Raw genomic sequence first — 26917 nt, forward strand, 5'->3', positions numbered from 1 at the left:
TATAGATGAAGAAGGTGAAGATAAAAGAATGAAAAATCAGAGACAAATACACTGTCAAGCTCAACAGACAGGGGACCATGTGAGGGGTGAAAAATTCGACAAGCATTCTTTATTTAAAAAAAACCCAAACCCCAATTATATCTTTTAAACCTCTTTAAATAACAAATAAGACTATTTAGAAGATCATCCCCTGCAAATAGTATTATTTGGTTATAATCTTTCACTCATTATATTGTTATGAAACATTTTTTGAAAAATCCTTCCTATTTTGATTTGTTCTTCATGTCTGAAAGTATCCAAACTGGAGAAAAAATAACCTTTTCCATACAGCACAAACCTGTTAATTCTTAATTATGATGTATAATTACAATATAACATAATTATAACTTTGAAATGCAAAAGTGATATTATTCAATGCTTAAAGAAAATTCTGGAAAAATCAGTTTTATTTTTATTTGTAATAAGTATTTTTCAATGTTCTTATTGCACTTTACTAGAGAAAACTAAAACGCCAGGAAGCAGGATCAAGTGTTTTTCAGGAGCAGTAAGCCATCAGTTCAGCTAAGCAGTATCACAAAATCACAGTTTCTGAAAGACTTTCAGGGAAATAAAAATAAAATCCAATGGGAAAAACCAGGAAACTTCCAGGCAGTCTTTCTTGATTATTAATTTCATGTTTATTCTCAGTGCTTTCCACGCAGCCTTTTTTTCCCTATTACCCATTAATTACATTTTCGTTTTAAACTCTAGAAATAGTTTTGGATCTTTTTTCATTTAACATCATCTAAAGTTGCTGAGAGCTGTCAGTTGTGCAAAGATAAGGTACAAGACAAAGCAACAGGCTTTTACTGGCAATGACTCAAAATGAAGATACATTGACTAGACAATGCAACTCTAACAATTGGAAAAGCCAAGCACAAACTTGATCTGCCATGCTGCCAGCTTGTTGAGGACCAACAGCTATTGGAAGCAAAGTCAGACTTCAAGATTTGGTCTGAGATTTGAGGTAGATGGGACTGAAAATCATCAGTTCTTATCTGCGTAACAAAATATATTGATCTATATTCTATTGCATGTAATATACCATATGAAAGCTCTCAAAATCTTTCTTCTGCAACTCAATACCCTGTTGACCCATAGCCCAGTGGCTCAGTCAAGATGTTCTTATGTACTGTACACATTTGTCCTGAGACATCTTTGGCACTCAGAGGAAAAAATACCTGGCAAAACTATATCACAAATCTATATCTCCCTCTGAGTCCTATTAGGTGCTTTATGTAGAAGTGGCTCATTTGTGGCAGGGTTTGTCAGAAATGGTCTTATCAGCATTCAAAAATACAGGGTGTCAGGACTGTTCTAGCTTTTTCAGTCCTGACCACACTACTTCCCACTTGTGTGCAAGACAGAATTTATTAGTGGACACTGGCATTAAGACAGATTATCTATGAATTCTCCATTACCAAAAACCCTCAGAAATCTGGACACTAATGGATCTCATGGATTTCTGCTAAGTTGTTCTCTACAATATCACGACTGTTAAATCATCCTCATTGTTTAAGTACAGCATCAGAATGTATTGAGATTTTAAAACTTAAATATATATCATTTTAGAAAAACAAAGTGAGAGAAAGAAAACTGAAAGAATATGCTAATCTTTGTACTTACGAAAAGCTCTGTAGAATTCTTCCAGAGCTAGGTGCTTGTCGCTATTATAATCATCGTATTTCAGCAAATCGAACAGAGAGCAGTCAGACAGATCCTTGCCAAGTTCATCTCGTTTTATTACCTGACAAGAAAATTATAACCATGAAATTACATTTGAGCTCTTAAGAGTTCTCTGGTATAATTAATTCTTTCTAATAATGATTTAATAGATCATTTTAAGGTTGCTGTGGGGCAATGAACTGCAACTGTGTAAAGTCAGGGATTTCCAGTTACTTTGTAATTATTTATTGCAGTTCTAAAAGTTAGTACCTTTAGGACAGACTCACTGAGATTAGACAAAAGTTTCTAGAGTATATAAATAATAGTTATAATAGGGATAGACAGAAGCACTATGAAGACAGTGTGGATGTTAAAGCTGATTTTACTTTAGAAGTATAGGAATGGTGATTAAGAAATATTTAAATACACTTGAGATACTAATTTCCCAAGTACACATGGCATAACGTCTTTTTCCTCTCAGTCTAATTCCTAAACTCAAAAAACAAATTCAGATATTTTTCAAAAATAACTAACATAAATCCTACTGTTTGTATCAACTTCTTACAGGCTTTTGACAAGCCTATTATCTTCCCAACGACCTGTTCTAAAGTAGCTGACCTGAAAAGACTCCTTCTCCTCAATATGGGCACATAGGCTTTGTATGATCATAATTAATAGATATTAGATTTTAACTCCAACAAACACTTGCCATAAAAATGTTATTTAATTTGTGCACCAATTTCAATTAAAGTCTCTATATGTTGTAGGAAGATGTTGATAACCACAAATATTCAGAAATCTCATTTTACATGCTGCATGTATCAAACCCACTGAACCAAAGAAGGAAATCCAATGCAACTCCTTGTTGTGATGTTGCACAGTTCTAAGTTTTATACCAGGCACAGAAGAAACTAATGTAACTACAGTTAATTCCTTTGTAAAATAATTACTTTTCCTACCCTCTATGTGTCTCCCAAACTCCAAAACCTTTACATTTGCATTATCATACTATAGCTTCTAAAAAACAGAAGATACAAAGGATTTTGTGTTTGATTTGCTCTGCAAAAGACTGAGCAGGAATAGAAAGGAAAGCTTTCAGTTATTATTTACATAAATAGAAGATTTCTAAACAAATAGCAAATAAAAGGAGTATTAGAGCAAAGAGAAAGGACACTAAGATTTTATTGGACCAGAAGCAATCTTCTGTATATTAATATAAAAGCATTATAAAAGATAATAATTTGTTAGTACATTAGAAAGTATTAAAACCATTCACAAAGAAAAAAAATCACCAAAAAAACCCTTCAACTATTATTAGAGGTACATACTATGCTTCACAGCACTAGCTGCTTCTCATACTTAAAAAGCCTGTTTAGTAAGATTACATTAAACTGAATTAAGAAAAAAAAAGGAATTGTATAGATCTTACAGCTGGTACATAAATGACAAAAATGTAGCCTGGGAAAAAAATAATTCTATGCTTATTGTAATTATACAAGTAGTACTAAAGCCCTATTGGTGTATATTGAAAACTTCTCTGTAAAAGAACTCTGAGATTTCAAGGCCATTAAATGTGCTTAAAATCACAGCTGGTTCATGAAAAAGGAACATTTATGGTGAGAAGTATTGTTCATTTGCGTGGTTTTCATGAAAGATGGTCTTAAATATATTAAAACACTTCTTTCTTCTAGATTTAATTACACAAACAAGGATTAAACTTTGCACCTAAGGTGATACAATAAAACCTTTGTCAAATTTAGCCGACCAACATTTGCCACTATAGTACCACATTTTTAATTGCATATTAGTGTTCTCAAATTCAATGACAGGGCAGATTTAGATTAGATAATTCCTTTACTGTCAGCAACGTATGACACTGGAAGAGGACACTCAAGGAAGTCGTGGATCCCCTATCAGTGGAAGTGTTCAAGGCCAGGCTGGATGGGGCTTTAAAGCAAGCTGGTCTAGTGGGAGCTGTCCCTGCCCATGCAGGGGGGTTTGAACTAGATGATCTTTAAGGTCCCTTCCAACCCAAACCATTCTATGATTCTATATTTTAACATGATAGAGCCTGTCAGAGAAGCCAAATTTTCATTTTATTTTACTTATGCAAGAGATTTAATTTACAAAGGCAGCTTGCTAAACCTAACATCTTCTTGTAGGTATTTTTAATTTCACAGTCTACAGCATTACAAGAGAAAAATACATTAAATTAATTATTAATAAAGCATATACTGCATGAATAACAATGTCAGTAATTGAAAAATCTTAAAATAAAAGAGATGTCAGTAAGGAATCATCAGTAGCTGATACAACTCAGTGGGATGATTCTATGAGTATTTTGAAAGTCTGAGGTCTCATACTAATGCCTTTTAATAATTCATAAATTATACAGAAAAACTGTCAGATGGTATATACTGTTGAACGTGATTAACAATGAGGGGGACAGAACAGGAAGTAAATGGATCACATACTTGCATGTTTTCAGGAAAAGGATTTGTGTTTTTATAGAACCAACTACAAGGTCATTCATCTAAAAACAAGAACCTAGACATTCCTTAATAAGGGTACGTGGGTCCATGAAAAGAGGCATGATTTGCTGTGAACAAGGAATTGTCATAAATTGTAGGATCATTCTGTAGCCTAATCAAGTAGTATGATCTTTTGAAGTGTAACAAGGCAACTAAAGGTAGAAAGGCAATGGTGGGACTGATACTGAAATGCAACATTCAAGCTTTGACCTGTATGTGTTAAAATTTCATGTTGAGAAACTACGAGTGAACTTTTCAAGTTAGAAAGGACCTATAAAAATAACTGGAAGCCCGCTGAAGACACTTTATATGAAAAGCTGAGAAGAATCCATCTTCTAGGCTTTTGTTTTGGTTTTTTAAAGGCATACTAAGAACTGACCATGTCACATTCTACAGGTATTTTCACAGGGGAAAAAATAAACATGGATGCTTCAGTTTGGCAAACAAAACTTAACAGGACAGGAAAAATTATTAACACATCTGAAACCAAAAAAGAAAAGCCACAGGAACTATTAACCTTGAATCCTTGGATTCTTAAGTTCTCCTTGACGTTTTCAAATAATGGCTGCACACTTCCTTGTAGCCCTTTTTTGTTTCAGCCAAAGGCAAGACATAAAGCATTTTAAATTAAAAGTGTAGGACAAACAGAATAAAATGCCTATGATACATAAATTAGATTAGATAACAGTATATCACAGATAATCTAACAGTGAGCCTTAAATTTTAAATTATCTTAATCTCTGTTCATGGAGGAGAGAAGAGTAAAAAAATAAGGAAACTGATTCTTGAGCCAATTTTTTAAGCAAAGCCTGTTTACTTCAAAGAAAATGCTACAGAAACACAAATACAAACAAAAACTGCCTTTACAGGGAAAATGATGGTTCAGTCATGTATGTTAATCTTTCCTAAAAGTAAATATCTCATTGTAATGGTATCACTCTGCGTTTGACCTAGAGTACATCAAACACTGTGGGAATCATGCTCCAAATTAATTCCGGCTGCACAAGAGGTTTCAGTTACCTTGTTGTACCCTCTTCAACAGAGTGCAACTTCTTGAAAATAAAAATATTTTATCATTATGAAATCAAATTAATAAGAGTTGGTAAATTGTTCCTTGCTTTAAACTCCCTTAGCCCAGTTAAATCAGTATTCTCACACCTTACCAGCATGTTCTGTAGGCAGCACACCATCCTTTATTTGGTGTCTATAGTAGAGCACTACCTTCAGAAATTTGGAGTAGAATAAGCAGATACAGGACTTCTGCATCACAAAAGAGATCCCTGAGCAAACAGAGATCTGAACTGGCAAACTCACATAGAGTAGCACGTAAAGGCATGGACTCAATTTCGGTTAAAGGCATTATCTCAATAGTGTCCCATACTAATTGAGTTACACTGCTCAGATATGAGGTTTCTCTCTGCAAACTACTGCAATAAGAGTCACACTTCTTAGCAGGGGGAAGACCTAATCTGACTCAGATGATGTAAACATGCTGCAAGCGTAATGCTGAAGCAGTAGATATCTAGCTTACAGTATAAGACCAGAATAGGTATTAAGACAACACAGAAGGCATGGGTAAAAATCTGCAGCTAACGATTAGACCCAGAACTACCAGCACCCTCAGCCTGTGCCTTTGGAGCTAAGCAAAATAAAATAATAGGGAGCTGAGTGCAAAGTCTTCCAACATTCCACTTTGTGTTCACGTGCAGTTAGCACCAGCCCTTGCACCTACCCAGGAAATGGAGCTGGGTCCAGCTTCCTTCACAGCCAGTTGCTATTCCAAAGGAAACCATTTCATAGGACAGAAATTAAGAACCATTGAGCCAGAGGACACAAACTGAAGAAGTGTAACTGCTTGGCCGAACCTCAATTTCACTGGCTAGAGAATGGGATATTCTAGGAAACCCCAGCATCAGAAACTGTTTCTTCTGTATTTTGCATTAGCCAATTGCTTGACTGTGCCGACATAATCTGTGTGTAAGGTCCTCTTCTTTAAAAAGATTTCTTCTCAGACTTCAGGCATACACTCACCAAAAACTGAGAAATTAATAGCTGCAAGATCATCTAGCAGTTAGGTTTTGCAATGATCACACACTCTTAAGGATCCCAAATGTGCCATTTGGACTGAAGACTTATAGGTATCTACCCACATATAAGAAATATTCACGTTGTCAATATACATGCAAGGTTATTATTCTAATACTAGATATAAAGTAGCATAAATCCCATTTTAAAGGGTATTCACAGCCTTTTTTCTTTCCTTTCATGCAATTCCAGTAGCTAAATAAAAACAAAGTCACCAAACACAGATTAAGATGCTGGGGTTTTGAACTATGATCACAGTGTTTGTAAGCTATAGTCCACTACTAATCCCTAAAAAGTTGACAGCTGGGGGAAAAGAGAAGTTTCATGTAGGATCCTTGCTTATATTTTGAATCTAGAATTTAATACAATTCATATTCAGCTGTTCTTAGATTAGTGAGGGTAAAAATAAGTAATAAAACCTAAATAATAAGGTATTATTAATTAATAGGCATAAGATAAATAGAACTATAGCTTAGCAGGCAAAATATGCTTCTGCCTATGCCACAGGCAGGAAACATCAATGTTTATTAAAAAATTCAAAGATAGGAGATAGGCTTATTATCCTTTCTCTCAGTTCCAAGTTCTCCAAATAACACAGTGATACCACTGCTAAATGACAAAATCACAAGTCATAAAGGTAGTGCTTTTTTTAATCAGTTTGAGAAACTAATGCTCACAGAAAAGATGCACTTTATATTAATTGGAGCTGTGCAAACAAGTGCCACGAAGTATCAGCCTGCATAATTTGCAACAACATTATCATTAATACAGAAATAGACCCAGAAGTTATTACTGTTTTATTTCAGATCTCAGTGGCACAACATAGGCAACACAGTTTAGGAATCTTAATCTTTTCCTTCAAAGACGGACCCTTATTCAGGCCAAACTGTTGCATAAAAAAGGACACATCTGTTCTCAATTCACAAACAAGCAAAAGTTTCATTAGCAAATACAGTAACTGACAGTGACTGAAGCAAAACTGAGAAAAAAAAAACAATGTAAAGAATAAACAACAGGAAGAAACTAATTAAAATGATATCTTACCTATACATTTAGCAGCAAATAATACTGTATTAAACAAACCAATTATATATGTAATTCCTTCAGATTGCATTTTTAAGGTAACATACAGTAACCAAACTGTTTATAGCTACAGCTCTACTCATCTACAGCAAGTGCATTCTTCTAAGGCACAGCACATTCCTGAGAATTATAGATAAGCACACTTGCCTACACATAGCCATAAAGACAACAGTATTTAATTCTTCAGTTTGTTTCTTCTGCAGCAGAATTTACATTAGAACTTTTAAATTGATGCTTTAGGTAAAGATGCTGTATATACATACACACACACACACCCAGCTTGGTGTATTTATCTACAAAAACGCTCATTAAAAAGCAGGAAAGGAAGAGGAAAATGTATTAAATTTTCAGTTTGCTTCCAGATTGTAATTTCCATTTTCTGTAAAATTTTGCTTTCTTAACTCACTGTATAAGGCATACATATAAGGAAAGCAATAAGTCTAATCATGTATAGATCATTTCACTTCCACACACACAAGGAACTTGAATTTCACTGTTGAGGAATCACAGAATCTTAGGGGTTGGAAGGGACCTCAAAAGATCATCTAGTCCAAACCCCCTGCCAGAGCAGGGTCACCTAGAGTACATCACATAGGAATGCATCCAGGTGGGTCTTGAATGTCTCCAGTGAAGGAGACTCCACAACTTCTCTGGGCAGCCTGTTCCAGTGCTCTGTCACTCTCACAGTAAAAAATTTTTTCCTGATATTCACATTGAACCTCCTATGCTCCAGTTTGCATCCATTACCCCTTGTACCATCAAGGAAGATGAAGTAATCTTAGAGCTTCTGAATCGTTCACTGATGGCAGCCAGAAAACGATTACTGTTTATAAATAGCAATTCTACCACACAGGAATAACTGCATTCATCACTGGAAAAACCCATTTTATTCCCATGTCTCCCCATAACACTTCCAATGTCTTTTTTCTTATATACAGCAACAACAATATAGAGTAATCAAGCAGTCTACAATGATAGAAAAACTGACATTTCATTTATATATCTGTATTGAACGGCAGTTTGTTTTTCCATAAAAGTGAAATGAATCTGTTAATAACTGAATATTCATAGCTAACCAGAAGAATCAATTATCTTCCTTTATTTTGAATTAATTTAAAATATTTTACAGTGCTTTAGACACAAACCAAAATCAAAGCTCTAAGGAACTTTAGTAGAAATCTTCCAGATATGTGGTATCAATGTTAGATCACAGGTAATGAAGATGATGAAAATTCTGCCTCTTTCATAGCCCATCTTTTTGGAAGGGTGGATACTCTTTCTGATTAAGTTTCTACCTCTCAAAACAAAGTGGTCTAATAGGTTGACTTAATCGGTAAGTCCTTTCAAAATCAAGCTACATATGACTTGCCAATACAGTGTGTAGAATCTAGAACATTACATTAGTCAGGCTCAGCAGTGAAAGCAATCAAGTCAGAGAATTCATATGGGGAAAAAAAAACATTCACTTAGCTTGCATGGAACTACATAATCCTACCACTTTTCTATCGTCTTTGCAGACTTACTTGTCTGACATTTACACCATTAAAGGTGTAATATTGTAATTATTTTTAACAGCAATTCTGTAATAGGTTACAGAGCTGTGAAAAAAATTTATACCCAGATAATAACTGTTGAAATAAAATAATGGCCTGTCAGTTTATATTTTGTTGATATAATACCTGAAATACATTGTTTTATTTTATCACTATTTGAAATAGCTTTTTAATAAAAAGGGGTATTTTTTATTTTTCTGGAGAAGAACATTTATTTCTCTTGCATCAAGATCAAATGCAGGAACCTTATGATTTCTGATTCAAAATGCATCAATACAAATTGGAGGGTTGCTGTCATCATTTCCAATCTCCAACTGATTAATTTCAATTTTACATTACATAGGATGACTATATAGACACCTATGAGATAGTAAAATGCAATCCAAAAGCCTGATTGAAGTCATTGCACAGCAAGATTGAGGAGCTGTAAAATTTAAGATGCACTAAAACCTGAAGTTTGATACTCATATGAACATAAATTAACTTCAAGAGTCCTTGTTGTTTTCAACAACAAATACATTCTTTTCCATATTCCTTTAATGTAATTAAATTTAAAATGCAGAAAGACACTATCGTTTATGACAGGTCTGCACTTTTCAAAATTTTGGCTGTATTGTGAGCATAAATGAGAAATTTCTCCTCTAATCCTGAGAACATTTTTGAAGAGTATGATAATACCTCTCACCCAGCCCTGGTGAAGTTCAAAGACCTTTTTAACATTCTTTCACCACCACCACCCCGTTCTATTCAACAATGACATTCTCAAGAAAGTTAATGGGCCCAGTATTCTCTCAGTATCAGGGACCTCTCTCACATTATGAGGAATACCGTTCAGACACGGTATTCAAAGACTAAGTCTTTTTATTACTTGTCTCCTACTAGGACAATTTCATAGAATCATCATAGAATCATAGGGGTTGGAAGGGACCTCGAAAGATCATCTAGTCCAACCCCCCTGCCAGAGCAGGGTCACCTAGAGCACATCACATAGGAAGGCGTCCAGGCGGGTTTTGAATGTCTCCAGCAATGGAGACACCACAACCTCTCTGGGCAGCCTGTTCCAGTGCTCTGTCACTCTCACAGTAAAAAAATTTTTCCTGATATTCACCTTAAACCTCCTATGCTCCAATTTGTATCCATTACTCCTTGTCCTATCATTGGTCATCACTGAAAAAAGCTTAACTCCATCTTCTTGACACTCACCCTTTACGTATTTGTAAACATTGATAAGGTCACCCCTCAGTCTCCTTTTCTCCAAACTAAAGAGACCCAGCTCCCTCAGCCTTTCCTCATAAGGGGGATGTTCCACTCCCTTAATCATCTTTGTGGCTCTGCGCTGGACTCTTTCAAGCACTTCCCTGTCCTTCCTGAACTGAGGGGCCCAGAACTGGACACAATACTCCAGATGCGGCCTCACCAAGGCAGAATAGAGGGGGAGGAGAACCTCTCTTGACCTACTAACCACACCCTTTCTAATACACCCCAGGATGCCATTGGCCTTCTTAGCCACAAGGGCACACTGCTGGCTCATGGTCATCCTTCTGTCCACCAGGATCCCCAGGTCCCTTTCACCTACACTGCTCTCCAGCAGGTCAGCCCCCAACCTGTACTGGTACATGGCATTTTTCTTCCCCAAATGCAAAACTCTACACTTGCCCTTGTTGAACTTCATCAGGTTTTTCCCCACCCAACTCTCCAGCCTGTCTAAGTCCCTCTGAATGGCAGCACAGCCTTCTGGTGTGTCAGCCACTCCTCCCAGCTTGGTGTCACCAGCAAACTTGCTGAGGGTACATTCTATACCCTCATCCAGGTCGTTGATGAAGATGTTGAACAACACCGGTCCCAGTACCGACCCCTGAGGGACTCCACTAGTCACAGGCCTCCAACTAGATTTTGCCCCATTGACTACAACTCTCTGCCTCCTTCCTTTCAACCAGTTCTTGATTCACCTCACTGCCTGATCATCAAACCCATACTTGATCAACTTATCTACAAGGATGCTGTGGGAGACAGTGTCAAATGCTTTACTGAAATCAAGATAGACCACATCCACCGCTCTACCATCATCTATCTATAGTTACCTGGGTCCTCCTTCTTACCCTTCTTGTAGACTGGAGTGACATTTGCTATCCTCCAGTCCTCAGGCACCTCTCCTGTTACCCATGACTTACCGAAGATGATGGAGAGTGGCCTAGCAATGACCTCCGCCAGCTCTCTCAGCACCCTTGGATGCATTTCATCCGGACCCATTGATTTATGGATGTCCAGATTACGCAACTGATCCCTAACCCAATCCTCATCTACCTGGGCAAACTCCTCCTTTATCTTGACTTCTACTGGGGCTATATGAGACTGGGGCTCATGGGGAAATCCTGCAGGAGTAAAGACAGAGGCAAAGAAGGCATTCAGCACCTCTGCCTTCTTTAAATCCTCTGTCACCAGGGCTCCCGCCTCATTCAACAGTGGGCCTATATTGCCTCTGGTATTAGTTTTGTTGGCTATGTATTTGAAAAAGCCCTTTCTATTATCCTTAACCTGACTTGCAAGGTTAAGTTCCAAGGAGGCCTTAGCTTTCCTAGTTGCCTCCCTACATCCTCTGACAACAGTCCTATATTCCTCCCAAGTAACCAGCCCCTCCTTCCATGATCTATAGATTTTCCTTTTCCATTTGAGTTTGCCCAGCAGTTCCTTTTTTAACCACGCTGGTCTCCTAGCTCCCTTACTAGATTTTCTACCCATTGGGACACACTGATCCTGGGCTTGCAAGAAGTGATCCTTGAATGTTGACCAGCTATCTTGAGCCCCTTTACCTTCTAGCACTCTGTCCCATGGGACTTCCCTTAACAATTGATTGAGGAGGCCGAATTTTGCTCTGTGGAAGTCCAGGGTTCTGGTCCTGCTGGGTATTCTGTTCCTTCCACACAGGATCCTGAACTCCACCATCTCGTGATCACTGCAGCCAAGGCTGCCATTGACCACCACTGCTTCAACAAGGCCCTCCTTGTTGGTGAGCACAAGATCCAGGAGCGCTCCTCTTCTAGTTGGCTTATCCACCATTTGCATTAAGAAGTTGTCATCAATGCACTGGAGGAACCTCCTAGACTGTGAAAGGCTGGCTGTGTAAGTCTTCCAGCAGATATCGGGGTAGTTAAAATCTCCCGTGAGGACCAAGGACTGTAATCGTGAGGCTGCCTTCAGCTGCCTGTAGAAAGCCTCATCAACTTCCTCATCTTGATCAGGAGGTCTGTAGTAGACCCCCACAACTGTATCACCCATACCACCCTGCCCTTTAATTCTTACCCAAAGACTTTCAACTCGCCCCTCATCAGCCCCTGTACAAAACTCAATACATTCTAGTTGCTCTCTCACATAAAGAGCAGCTCCACCACCTCGCTTCACCGACCGATCTTTCCTAAAAAGCACATCGCCATCCATGGCCACATTCCAGTCGTGTGAGCTGTCCCACCATGTCTCTGTTATTGCTACCAGATCATAACCCTCATACACTAAGGGCAGAAGAGAGCAAGAGTCTAATCCCATCTTGGAAAAAGAAAAATCTTGATTTATCAAGCCATTTTGCTCAATAAAAGCCAAAAACATTTCTTGGGCTAAGCACAAGAGGATGAAAAAAACAGTCAAGTTATCAACAATCAGAGATGATGCTCTGAAAAACAATACATTTCATTTGAAGATATTGCTCTGAGTTCTTTTAATTTGTCATCCTGTTTAAGTCTTCAGAGAGAACTGAGTCACACGCTTGGTTTGTTCTCAGTAAATATGAACGTTAAATATCTTCCTCTATCAGATTAAGACAAAGATTTACACATATTGAGATTACACAAGAGCGGGGTTCTTAAATGCAAAGCCACACACTATTGAATGCTTCCCTTTGCTACATGAGACACAGGTTCTCAGCTGAATGTTCTGCTATCAAAAAGGCTTCATGAAAAACAGCTGTAGTTTCTATTTTTTCTTCTCTTCAAATTGGCTAAAGATCCATTCTGAGACCAAAAAGTTAGTTCATTGTATCTCTTGCAAAATATATAACAACAAACCACATAGCACTAACAATTAACTTACTTTACATTATTCTTTAGATTGAATAATGTTTCTGCAATTAATTTTAGCAGAACCACCAAGGATCATGTTTGAATTATAAGGCTGTTTCACCTGGTTCCATACCCATGAAAAAACATCACTTTCTGGTTGCCACTATAAATTAACTTTTGTAGGAAAATGTGGAAAAATTAGGCATGGCAAGTTTGAAAATACCACAAAGTAAGAATCTTTTATTTATCTATAACCATGTTTGACACAGAAAAAAAGTGAAGAGGAAAATAATATTTGTTGCCACTGAATAAAGTATTGTTTCTTTATACAAACCTGGGATTCTAAGATATATTTTTATACTAGCCTCTGGCACTAGCATTTTACTCCTGCTCCTCTAATAAAAAGAGTATGAAACACTGATAATTAGAAAACAGATTGTAGCGCTGAACGTATTCAACTATTTTCCAGTAGTTATATGAGGGCTATGGCAACCCAGTCAAGCTATTTGCAAGTAGCAAAATAAAGAAGAATCGAAAATTCAGTTAATTTAGACTGCCAACTAGTACACTATTCACTATCACATTGTTTCAAATCATCTATGTCTGATTCCTATATATGTTACGTATTCAGATAGTATATTGATATAAAAAGTATTATTTGTAAAATATATACAGGCACCAAATTCCCTTGCAAGCTGAAATTCTGAGGCAGTCTAAAAAACAGCAGGAAAACCCAATCTTATAAAGTAAAAAACCTTATAAAAAACCCCCAAAAAACTCTAATTTTTTAAAAATTTGCAATGTGTTATTATTTGAAATTGTACCTATATTTGCATACAGCCTCTGGTCCTGGGAAATATCACAAAAACTTTAGAGGTAAACTATATGAAAAGGATAATTCCAGCCTAACACCTTACGTATAATAGATTCACTTGTAAAAAATTCTTAACACTGCCAGGAAACTTAAAATACAGTATTATGATAAACAGTGGCATCTAACAAATAATACTTTTCTTGAATTCTTAAGTGGCTGCCTAGTATTAGATTCATTAATATAGCTCAGACATTATTCAGTTTCTCAAACATGGACTTTTACAATATCAAGTAAATCAAAGTACATTTTAATAGTTAGCGCTTCTATGTAGATTACAGCTAGTGCTGTCACGCCCACCAGAGCAGTAATTATTAGTTTAGAACTTTAAATAGTTAAAGTTTGCTGTTTAGAGACTACCATGGACTCCCACTACTTTTGTGCTTCTATAGCCCCAATTTGTACAAAGCAATAATATTAAGCATTAAACAAGTTATTTAAAATAGAATTTTATTTTTTTTCAACTTCTAAAATAGATCTATACAGTCAGACTTTATGACAGCATGCTGTGGATAGTAAAAGAACTCACGGTCAAAGCAACATACACTGTTCTAACCCCCAAAGGTATATCCCAAGACATTGTATGCAAATTTCTAAATAATCACTGTGGAATTTCTTAATAATTTGGCTTTTCCAGTACTCTTGAATGACATTTTCCACTCCAGACTTACATATATTTTCTAAAGTGAAAGCCTCTTAAGACACAATGTTCCATGTGTGCAGGTCCTGACAAAGACAACTGAATAGCTACTGTCCTAATGGAAACAAAATCTAAATCTTACCTGAGATAATTCATTAGTGTCCACAAGTCCGTTGCTGTCTGAATCAAAATAATTAAACAGTTGATCTACAAGAAGTTTCTTTAAAGCCATTTTCTCATCAACTGTTTTATCTTTTGATTGTGCAATGTATCGCCGATGTTGTAGATCCAGTAATACATTTTTCACTTTGGCATACTCAGCAGGCTTGCATTTATCTCCTGGTAAGAAAATACACAAAATAATATTATTTTTAATGTTATTTCTTATTAAGAGTTTAAAAGTAAATTTAAAAAAAAATAAACAGGAAAAAAAAAAAAAGCAGAGAGTATCAACAATACCAAAAGGGTTGCTTTTTGAGGTAACAGATTTGTTCTGTAGTAGTTTGATCAACATAATTTCCATATCTGGTCTTCAGCTTAAGGTCAACAAATTATTGCATGTCTAGATACTTTCTGTAGACAAAATTTTCTGTGTATGGAAACTAAGGAAATGTTAACAGTTAACTTTTTTTTGTTTAGACCATTCCAGAAATGCAGCTGCATCTTAAGATTTTTTTTAAGCATTACCTTTGGTAAAACATTTCATACAAACATTAATAAATTCATATTACAATGTAATATAAGCAGTAAAATCTGCAAATATAATAGGAAATTATACATTATAAAGGATATATTTCATAGTGATATTTTACCTCAGAAATTAGAAATTACACTTGAGTGCTCACAAGCTAGGTCTACCTTTTCATTTACTGGACATACCAAACTTACTTGAACAAGAGAATGTGAGATTTCCAGAGGAAAATATATCTTTGACAAGACCTAGTTTACTCTTTTCATTATCAGTTCCTCTATAAAGCAGAAATTGCTAAAGCAAATGTCCTACATATTACAATCACTACTTATTCTAAACCCAAACAAACTATAGTGTTTGTTATTCTTTTATATCAGTTACCATGTATCTGAAATTTAACAGAGAAAGAGTTCAGAAGTTTGTGTGTCTATTAAGATAACCTTACTATTTCAAAAGTGTTTTTTTTTAAATGAGGTATGTAAAAGTGGACCAGAAAAAAATCCATGTATTTGTTGCAAACATATATTCACTGTTAGCTACTACTCAAGTTAACTCCAAGTAGTGAATCCAAGGCTAGAGCAATACACTGAATAGCAAAGAATGCTGTGTCCCATTCTTTTATTTAGGTGCTATGATGAAGACATAAGTATTGATGAGGAACAATTCTTTACCACAAACTGCTTAGGCAGCTGTTTTGTTTTGCAGTTGGATCCTACTTAACAAACATCTAGTTTACATATACCAGAATTTAGTTTATTATTTTGGTGAATTTAATGGTATACACATTATTACGGTGAGTGTATCTCTTCATAAAGGAGAGAGAGAATAAGTTCCTAAATGCTTCTCACTGTCCTCGTGAGATTCAGATCTAGAAGGACTCCTATGATAGAAATCACATTGTGGAAGTAGAGAAAAAAGTTTATAGGAATCAAAACCACCCTAGCATTTTTTTTTTTTTTTTTTTCTAAAACCCACTGCCTGTTGAGTAACTATCTGAAAAATCCAACTGAAGTAACAGAAATAAACAAACCCAAGCTCCATTTAACTGACAGCCTAAGCTACACACAGTATTTGCGTATTTGTCCTTATCTGCCAGATGCACTGAGATTCAGGACACACAACTTGTAAGAGCTGAGTTCTACATGACTGCTTTTAAGTGGTTTAATGCAAAAATACTCAGTAAGAAAACATGCTTGTTCCTTAGCCATTCTGCAGCTCCAGTGAGCAAACCCTTCCATCTGAATGGGTGCAAGCTCCACGTGGTAGGGAGGGAAGGGAGCACTTAACTTCAACATACTCTAATTTATCTGGATGAAATCCAAAAGACTGGGTGAGAAAAACAATTATCATCTTTGACTCACCTAGATAACTTTTCTGGCTCTGGTATCCTCAGATAGAAACAGTTAAGTTTTACTCTGGTGCAGCTGGAGCCTAACATCATTTTACCCATATTCCTGGGGGAGGGAGTCAAAACAAATCCTTATTCTTAGATGCTACACTGCTCAGACATAGCTACTATGTCCCTGTAAATTTTTTATCAAACAGATAATTTCTTAATATTATCTTTCATATTGTGGATTTCTCACAGTTACTTTGATGTGTTGCTATGCATCTGAGTTAGAAAAAGCAAGAAAATAGAAAAAACTGACTTCTTTTTCCTTGAGGAATGGGACAATACCCCTGCAACAACAGAAAAACAACTACAAATAAGTGCTTTGGTTTGGTTTCTGTTGCCCTAGAGTTTGGAGGTTTTTTTGGGTGACTGTTCATGGCAGATCATAATAAGTAATGTAAAATACTGTCTCTGAAGGACAAATAATTGATGTATTCATTTGATAAATCTTGGGAGGAGTACAGATGTTCAGTATACACAAGGGAAACATGTAAGTAAAGGTAGCTGCCACTTGCAGACAGTAAAGTTGCTTAAGAAACTGATGAGAAGTAATTTTTTTCTTTAATTGCACCAAATAAAAAAAATAGAGAATAGGGAGAAAAGTATTGTCTGCTACTTACAGTACATACACTTACATAAGTGCAGGTAACTTACACTCCTCAAAAAGAGCGTGAACACTGTATAACAATTCTACCCCGAAGTCTGAATCTATTTTTTCCTGTTATTGCTTTAGTTTTCATCATGTTCTCTGAGTAATCTGTTGAAATAGAATTATTATTTTGATCTAACACCCACCTTCTAAATTTTAGTATGAATTCTAAGAATAGATTTTAGGCTAGTGGCAGATGAACCTTGAGTTTATAATCTAAACTCATTATAGCTGTGGTAAACCAGGGTAACACACAGCTATATGAAATTAAAACTTTTCATTTTGTACATAATTTAAAGTAGTCTTTACAACAAAAGACCACATAACACTTGAACGTAAGGACAAACATGATCAATGGGTGCAAGTGACATATAATGTGATCCTAAGGAAACAATGAGACACTGCTCATTAACACAATGCACAGTTTCATTAACAAATCACTCTCTTATCTTATTGTCATGACTGCCTTTTACTGTAATATTTGAGGAAATGTGAACAAGATGTTTACATTAGACCACCCTCAGGCTGGAACAGCAGTACAGAGAAAAAAATCAGAGCTACTTTATATATGTTCTAATTTGGTAAGCAGTACTTGTGAAATGGTTGTCTCAATAGTAAATGGGGATTAAGTACAACAATCTTTCTAGTGAGGAAAGTTAATTATATTTAAACATAATTGAGAAATACAAAGTACTGGGAACATACCGCAATTATATTACTTCTGAAGAGATCTACTAAATTATATATAATTATTTACGCATATGAGACAGTAAATTACACAGTGGATAATTTACTAACTTTCTAGTACTTTTTAGGCTTCCTAAGCAAAGAAATAGCTAATGTCTGAAAAACTGCTAAAAAGCTGTAAAAGCAAATTTTGTGGGGTTTATTATTATTATTATTATTGTTGTTGTTGTTATTATTTTATTTCTATTAGAGAAGTCGAAACACTTGGCTATCTCCTTTCATTCAGTACAAGTATTACACGTGTACCTCTGTTATGTTGGAAACAGATGCAAATTAGATTTTGAGTGCAATTTTTTCTCCTAGACAGTATTAGATTCTCCCATAATGCAGAAAAAAAAGGCTTATTTGACAATTTAAGTGTTACTTAATTTGCAAGAGAAAGATATATATCAAATCTAACTAGTTATTTATGACTACTTGGCAAAGCAGTCTTTAACACCTGTAAAAAATATTGAAGAACCAGCTAAGATAATAGTTTGTAGAGTCACTACTTAAATACAAATCCAGATACCAGATTCTTGTATTGAATAGTTTTTTGAAAAATACTAATATGCACAGAAAAGGAAAGAAAGACCATACAGTTTTAAAAATGCAATAAAGACAAACCATCTGATTTCTGTTCTCAGTTCTTTCACCACCTTAATGAGTAATACCTTGGTTTTTTCACCTCTCCTTGCTTTAGCACCTCGACCTACACAGCAGATAATAACTCTTACGTCAGAAAGATCTGGAATCACTCATATTCATGGAGAGTCTATCTCCACAAAAGTCATCAGCTGCTGGATACAATTGGATTCTTAGAAATTTTATGATTGTGGCTTGAGTTGTACCTATATAGCACAAGTGGATTCCACAAAGACATCTTTCCTTCAAATTAAAATCACTTTGGTTTTCCCAGAAGTGGCAACTAGTTTTCAGTGGACTGTATCATATAATGAACAGTTTCAAGTATTCTAAATCAGATATAAACATAAATCAGATTTTTCTAAAATGCAATAGGCCTGACAAGCAGCAAGACTATTGCCCTTCTACATGCATTCTGAACTCATTCAGAATAATCTAAGTAGCCAAATCTCTTCACTGCAAATTGTATTCCATGGAGCAAGAATGAATAATTAATCCAAAACATACACACAGATATCCACACATATATAAATTAATTCAAATATGTAAAGATACATTCATGCTCACTTACACACTCCCATCCAGAATGAAGTCACTACAGATATGGTCTCATAACAATTCATTTTCAAACACAATACAAGAGACAACTCTAAGGTCTTCATTCATTCAGCTATTTTTCAAGATTCATTCTCTACAGCTGGAGCATTAAAAGTTCTAATCTTACTTGTAGTCCTTACGTATAAAGGAACAATTTAAGACATCAAAATTGCTTAGGCTTATCTGAAAGAAACTTCAGGTTCAGATGTAATTTTGTAATATTATTTTCCACTATCAAACTCTTATTTTCCAAACATAGAGCTCAACAATTTTGACCCTTACTCTTCACTCTTCTCACTGAAACTCTGAAACTGCACCTAAATAGAAGCAATCTCACTTGTAAATAGCCCTAACATTTGATCTGTGGTTCAGAGGCCGAGGGGGCCAAGAAGGGGGGATAAGCGGAGTAAATTAAAACTTCTCCCTATTGCAGATCTGTTTTAAATAAAAGAGAAAATTTTCCACCACTTTCTAAAAACATGAGAGTTTAGGGCTACAAATCTTGGCCCTGCTGCTGTTCAGGTTTAGGAATACAGTGCTTAAAAAAAAACCCACAAGAAAACAAACAAAAAAAAATCTGAGTTCGGCTTTTTTAAATCCAATTTAGCACTCAATCGGCACATGGGCTGCTTCGTGCCTTATTTTGTAGCATCCATACTTTCCAATGACTTTCATATAATTATCTAAATCCAAATTCAGCATGACTGTCAGATATTTCAGTGTTTGGACTTCAGTTCTTCTGTCTAAATAGGTCTAAGGAACTACAAGAATTGTAAAGAATATTCAACACAGGGCTTTCTATTTGTATGCAAAATATATACAAAAACACCTCCCATACATATAAACACCCTACAACCCAGACAGGCACAAAAATATTACATTTTAAAGTTCTATCTGTTGTAAATACTTCTAAGTGTACCATATCCGGTACATAAAATAAAAATTTATCTATCTCTTCAAATCCTTATTTTCACTTTGTAAATAAGGAATAATTATTCCCTTTCCTCAAATATTACCAGTCAAAATACTCTTGACTATTCTACTCTTTCAAAACTATAAATCATATGACAGAAGTAATAATTTTACATAATTATACATATATGCAACGAGTCTGGTGTCTGGTCTTATCTGGAGACATAGATAAACAGCTTTTCAGTGCTTAAAGCAATTAATAGCTAAGATAAATTATTCAGATTTTCCTTACAGATATATCATTTATGTTAAATACCGTTAAAAGCTTAATCAAATCTGCATTAAGAAAATAGAAAGATAGGTCACATTATTTCTTTTTCTTTCCAGGACTAGTTAGAACAAATGTTATATGCTGTGAGAATGATTAATCTGAAAAGTAACTAGGAAATTAAGAGAAGCACCAAAGTCAGCTTTTGGGGTAGTGGTGTGGGGAGAGGCTTCTACTTGTTAAAGCAGAGTGGTTAACACAGATATCTCAACAGAAGAAAATAGGTCATATAAACTTTCACCTTCAAGATGACATTGGAATGCTGGAGCTGGTTGACAATAATGATCAAAACATCATTTTCCACAGCTGAGAAAACACTATATGTACCAGTTGTTCAGACTGTGTGTTAGCATCACAAACACCATGAGCAGAGTTAGCATCTAATTGGCAAACGAAAACTCTTCTACAGAATTGACCCTGCTGTCAAAAAAAACAAATCCACACCAATTTCAACCAGGTATCACTTCTAAAAATTTCTGGATGTCTCAGATGCTTACCTTAAGTTATTCTACCACAAAAATAGAGAAGACATTATAATGGGCACATTAACAAATGTGCCAGAGTTCCCAAATATACGAGAGTACATGAAGTATCTTATTCTTCTCTTCCCAACGTGCTGAAGACACTACCTGTTCCCTTTTGTCTTTGTGCATCCAGCTCAAGCTTTCAGACCAGTTTTTCTATTTGTCTCATAAATTAAAAAAAAAAAAACCCACACACTTGCATTTAATAAAAAACAATAATAAGATAATCTGGACTCCCTTGTATTTCTTATTTTAATAAAAGAAAACTGAGAAAAACAAAAACAAAAAAAGATGGAAGTAGTGTGCCTCAAAGGCAGACATCGCTAAAAATTAAGGTTGAGATAGGAGTTTAATGGAGCATTTTATTCTCCCCTCTAGTGGAGTTAACCCAACCATTGCTGTCCGTCTTCCTTCCACAGGGCTTAAGACCATTTTTGACTTGCATTATCTAGAGGGATACTATGAAAACCATGAAATGCTACAGGCTCACATTGAAGGGAACAAACAAACAAAACACAAAAAACCCCACAAAACAAAGCGAACATAAAACCACAAAAAAACACACACACCACAAAAAAACACACACACCACAAAAAAACACACACACCACAAAAAAACACACACACCACAAAAAAACACACACACCACAAAAAAACACAGCCAAAAAGATTAAATAGTATTCCAAATCCAATTACAATAGTATGCCATAAATACTCATGGAATGTAAACTTAGCCATACATCTATGTAGAGTTCTGCTTTTGTGGCTCAGGAAGCATGTGTCAGAGGGCTCTCTTTTTTTGTTTAAATAAAAAAGTTACTGAAAGATGAAATATAAGTTACACTAAGTCACAATCTTCCTTTGCTCAAGGGCTTCTCAGAGATGCAGAGTATTTACAGATTTACACAGGTGAGACCTAGTTAAGCCTAACAACTACAGCACTGCAATTAAAACAGTTCTGTTCCTCCCCCTCTATCCTACATTCCCACCACTTCCTTTGTTTCACTTCTAGCACAATTGGCTTTTGGTGCTAATTACCTAAGTTGTTAAATTCAGCCTTTTGCTATATGAAAATGAGAATTAACTTTGTTTGTGGATATTTATTTATGGAACCAAAAATGTATTGGTTTTCCAGTTAATAGTTTAAGCAGTCTATTACCTTGATTTTTTAAATTCACTCAGAAAAGCCTCAAAAACACAGAAAAAAAAATTATCTTAAAGCCTTCCTAGTATCTTCTTGAAATATCTATTTTATGCTTACCCTTGCCATTTTTCTCTGGGTACTAAAGTTTCAGTCTTTTCCTCAGAAAGAGTGGGGGCCATAAGGATTCAAGGGCACCATGAGATAATAATCAGGAGGATTAAGCTGGAGAAGGTTCTTCCTTCTCCGTTCTAGGTATCTGCTTCGGTTAGTTCTATAAATTTCACTATCAGAACCCGTGGGGTTTTTTCAGTAACAAAGTCAAGTATGAAAAAAGATAAAATCAGTCGCAGTTGAAATAAAAGGCTATTGTTTTGCATCAATTATCCTTGTACGGTTTTGAGAGAGCTTAAGGTAAATGGTAGGCAATAGTCATTTGACAACTAGACAGTTTCTGAAACCAGTAAAATCAGGTCCATACAAAGCAATCTGTGTGGGTCTTGGGTTATTTTTAAACCAGGAGGAAAAAAAAAAGGAAAAAAAAAAGCATTCTACAGCATTAATAATCTCTGAGGAACAATTACAGTATAAACTAAAGCAATTCAGAAAAATCTGAGCTACAGTGGACCAAGGTCAGTAGGTGTACGCGATGAAACTTGATTTCTGCCAGCTGAAGGAAAAGACAAATAGTGCTTCGCAGGTTGAGCCTCATAGATCTGTACTTGTTCTCTGATTTCTCCATCCTTTCCTCAGAGACACAAGGGTATATGCTGGTTTGGCAATAGAAGGAGGAAAACAAGATTTATAAACTGAAACTCAATTAAAGGAGCATGCCACTTGCCCTTGAATCCACACCAGAATGTAGCCTAACTATACTAGTCTGGCACCAGTAAGCATGTGATCAGGCTGATCATTTTTAACAACTTCATGTATCACTTTATGTTCAGTGTTTCTCTACTGTACTTAGTGTAGGCTTGAAACTGTATTCTGAGGTTTAAACAAATTTTGAAAACTGCTATTGTTGTCAAAAAGATTTTAGTGAAATCAGAAACCTTGCTGAACCCTCTGTGCAGCCTCATTTATTTTAATGTTACCAGGTCATCTACTATACACTAAATTTCTACATGCTTAACTAATTCAGGGTTCCAGAAAGAAAGGTGATATAGGAAAAGACAGCAGTGTGCTATGAAGACAGATAGCAGCATGAAGGGCTTAAATACTGTTAACATGGCTGCCAGCACTTTATAATAACAGACCTTATCATGGGTCTTGCAATATCACTGCATGACAGATGAAGCAAAGGTAAAGTGCTGTGGCAATCATACACATTAGTACTATCTACTGTGAAGGTTTTATATATAAAAACTCTGTATTCTTTTAAAATAATTTAGCATCACAGACACATCCAAATTTTTTTTGCTCATACTACTCCTTGAAGTTAAGAGTTTTGTAAATCAATGCAAGAGAAAAACTAAGCCTACATAAAACTCATCCTCTTTTACTTTTAGAGATGCAGTGTGCATCTTGCAAAATCGTGGGATTATACAAAAATGTATTTTGACCAGTCATCCCTAAACAGAATTTGGATCACTCTTTCCTTCCACAGTCAGTCATAGAAAAGGCTACCTAGAGAGAGCAGATCAACAATTTTATTTTAGCCTCACTACAAAGAAAGAAGTGTTTCTCTACACAACTACAAAAAGCCTGATGACCTTGTAGTTGTTTCAAAGATGTTATTATCTGTCTTTACGTACAGATTTGTATCTTTATTCTCATCTGTGGTTTGATGCAGGAAGACATTTTAAAATAATTAGACTCGTCAGCTTTTCACCAATTGCAATGAAATGCATAACTTTGGCTTCTTAAAACTGAAGCTTTGCTTTTATGAGTTTTGTTCAGCACTTAACCTTCAGTAGAACATGTCTTAACTCACACATATATTTTAAAGTAGTTTAATTTTTATTCACTTTCATATTGATTATGTGTATCTAGATAAATTTCTTCACACAATTAAAAAAGAAATGCCTATTGCTTTATCACTCTCAAAGTGGGGAGGGTTTATTCAAATTAAGCTTTGCCAAAATTTAAACAAGAAATTAAAGCCATCTTTTCCATTACTGTCTAGGGAAGAAATGGTATAATTAGATGAGGCTTACTTTAAAATACAATGATTTTGCTCTTTAAAACAAACAAAACCAACATAACTAACAAAAAATCCCAAAACCTAGATCAAGTAAAGTTGAAATTTAACTGAAACTTCAGTATTTTATAATTTTATACAGAGTAGGGCAAAAGCCCAAACTTAAGTCCCCACCTTTCTATCACACTATATTTCTATCCTAAGACAGTATCCATACCACAGTTTAAAAATCTAGCAAAAATCACATGCAAATGGCTTTTTGGAAAAATATTTGTAACACACTTAAAATAAGACACATAAAGGGCACAGAATTTGTGCTCCATGAGAGGAATTATAAACCGAAACACATAGAAACACCAACCAGATGCACACACTAAACAACTTAAGATTTATTCAATTTTTAAGTTTGGTATTTTTCCATGTGAAAAAAGGGTCAATAGTTGGAAAGTTAGGACAGAAAATTACTGAAAGTTGGCATTATGTAATGCTAACTCAGTGACTTCATTTTTTGCCAGAAATAGTACGATACACATTTTCACGAGAATTACAGAATTACTGCATTTCTGCACCTATCACCTCACTTCTCAAAATAAGCAGTTTTCTTAGCTTTGGTACAATTTTTTCTGAGCTAACGGCACTTCAATTAGAAATACATTGCTTCAAGTTTATTTAACTAACCTAAGAAGCAATTTGTTCTAAGAACATTCAGGGTATATTGTGACACTTTAACTTTACTCTTTTAAGTAATGACCTCTAAATAGTTGAGTTCCTATGGCATAAAGAGAGTACTGAAAGTTCCACTGCACTCAAGTCCCCTGAAAAGTCAAGACACTTTTCACACAACTGTATTTTGCATGCAAAATGTATGATAGTGTTTTAACAACTCAAGTTTGGGCTTGATCAACCTGGCAATTGGAACTCAATGATCTTTTAGGTCCCTTCCAATCCAAACCATTCTATGACTCTAGGAATCCAACAAAAATACTTTTCAATAAGGTATGTCTAAGTCTTTGTTTCCAGTTTGCTCCCTCACACAGTGACCCCTTCACAGCTGACAAGGTAAATCAGGAAGAGGGGAAAAGCTGAAATACAAACATATGTAATGAAAAACAAAAGAAATACAAACAACAACATAAAACATAAAAGCTTATACTCAGCCTACTCCTGGAGAGTAGCAGACAGAGCAGCAGGCCAAGAGGGATGATCCCCAGGAAACGGAACTGTCCCCCCTCAACCTACCTCCCCCTTTCTAATTATCGTGAGCTGAGTGGTATGGGATACCTCGTTAGTCACCCTGGAGCAGCTGCCCTGACTTGAGCTCCCAGCTGACTCAGGGCTACTACTGGCCTGCTCTGAATGGCTGGCCTGTGTTTCTATCCCAGTGAAACCAGGACAGTCCACACTCTGCAGAAAGTTACTATGGTTTATTTCTAATTTCTAATTACTATGGTATATAGTAGTAGTTCATACAGTAGGTAAGTTTCTGCTGAAGTCTAGAGAAGATATTAAAGAGGGCAATCTGGTTACGTTTGGTCTTGATATGCTTCATTTTACTTACTGATGTATATAAGATCCTATTTTACTACAAGTTTTGAAGATACAGAAAGTATTTTTTCCTCAGAGTTCTTTAAAAACTAGAGGAAAACATTTCAATTAATACTAATTCAAATAAAAATAATTCCATTCAAAAGCTAGTAGAAGAAAATAAATTACAGTAATTAAAAATCTACCTTATCTTTTCTGCTAAGAAGCAGTCTATCTTCTGCCTTTTCAGATATTACTGACCTTTAATTCTTTTATTTACAGGTACATATCAGAACTCAAACTTTTTCTTCAATAAAATTTCAAATTTTCAGTGAAGCAAATGACTTTGTGACAGCTTCAGCTATAGAATTCTCTAAGCAGCACTAGCCACATATTTCCATCTGAGATTTTAACATGTACGTGTTAAAGAAACAACTAAGTCTGCATACTCCATTGCTAAGAAAGTTTTCTTTATTTAGGAGATACAGAAACCAAAGCAATATGGAGGTAACAAAAATTCAACAAAATTTCCTACCATTTTAAGATCTTCTCTGCTTTTCATGTCATCATTTTGCTTGAATAAAGTAGAATGAAGGAAATTGTTCATTTATTTGCACTAATTCTAATTTTAATTTATCATAATCTTGCTTTCTCTCTGTGACTGTTGAATAGTGTTTTATAACTAATTTAATGCAGCTGCCTTTCCACCATAAGATGACTTTGTCCAAACCACAATCCAAGACAAGTGTCAGAAATAACAAGATGTCTATTTAAGAAGGTACCATGGGTATTAATCATTACTATTAAGATTCCAAAAAGAAGTTATATGCAGGCCTTCTTTTGCATCTGAACTTAAAGAGAACCCATTTAAATATGTTCTTTTGGCATTACCAATGGATTCTGACATCTGTTAGCATAGACACCAAACAGAGTTAACTTCCAAATAATGAAACTGGAATCTCAATAGTTTTCTTTCCTGGAAAAGTCCTTTTGTTAGTTGTTTTTTCTGTTATTGTTGTTTTGTTTTAACAAACTAACAAAACAAATAAAATAAAATAAAATAAAATAACAGCAAAAGTCTCTTTGACTCAACTGATTTTAAGGTTTTAGGATAAAAATAAGTATTTTAAAA

General features: G+C 35.3%; 1 protein-coding gene across 3 annotated transcripts in view; it reads right to left on the bottom strand.

Moving 5' to 3' along the window:
• Positions 1 to 26917, bottom strand: part of FSTL5 (follistatin like 5) — a 282795-nt gene that overhangs the window by 115256 nt on the left and 140622 nt on the right. For all 3 annotated transcript variants that reach the window (XM_051619524.1, XM_051619523.1, XM_051619525.1), the window contains 2 exons: positions 14659 to 14855; positions 1666 to 1786 (listed from right to left, as the gene is read on the bottom strand). In XM_051619524.1, coding sequence (XP_051475484.1) covers positions 1666 to 1786; positions 14659 to 14855 — 318 coding nt within the window. The remainder of the gene's footprint in view (positions 1 to 1665; positions 1787 to 14658; positions 14856 to 26917) is intronic.

The sequence above is a fragment of the Apus apus genome, chromosome 4, assembly GCF_020740795.1.
Source record: "Apus apus isolate bApuApu2 chromosome 4, bApuApu2.pri.cur, whole genome shotgun sequence".
NCBI classification, from domain to species: domain Eukaryota; kingdom Metazoa; phylum Chordata; class Aves; order Apodiformes; family Apodidae; genus Apus; species Apus apus.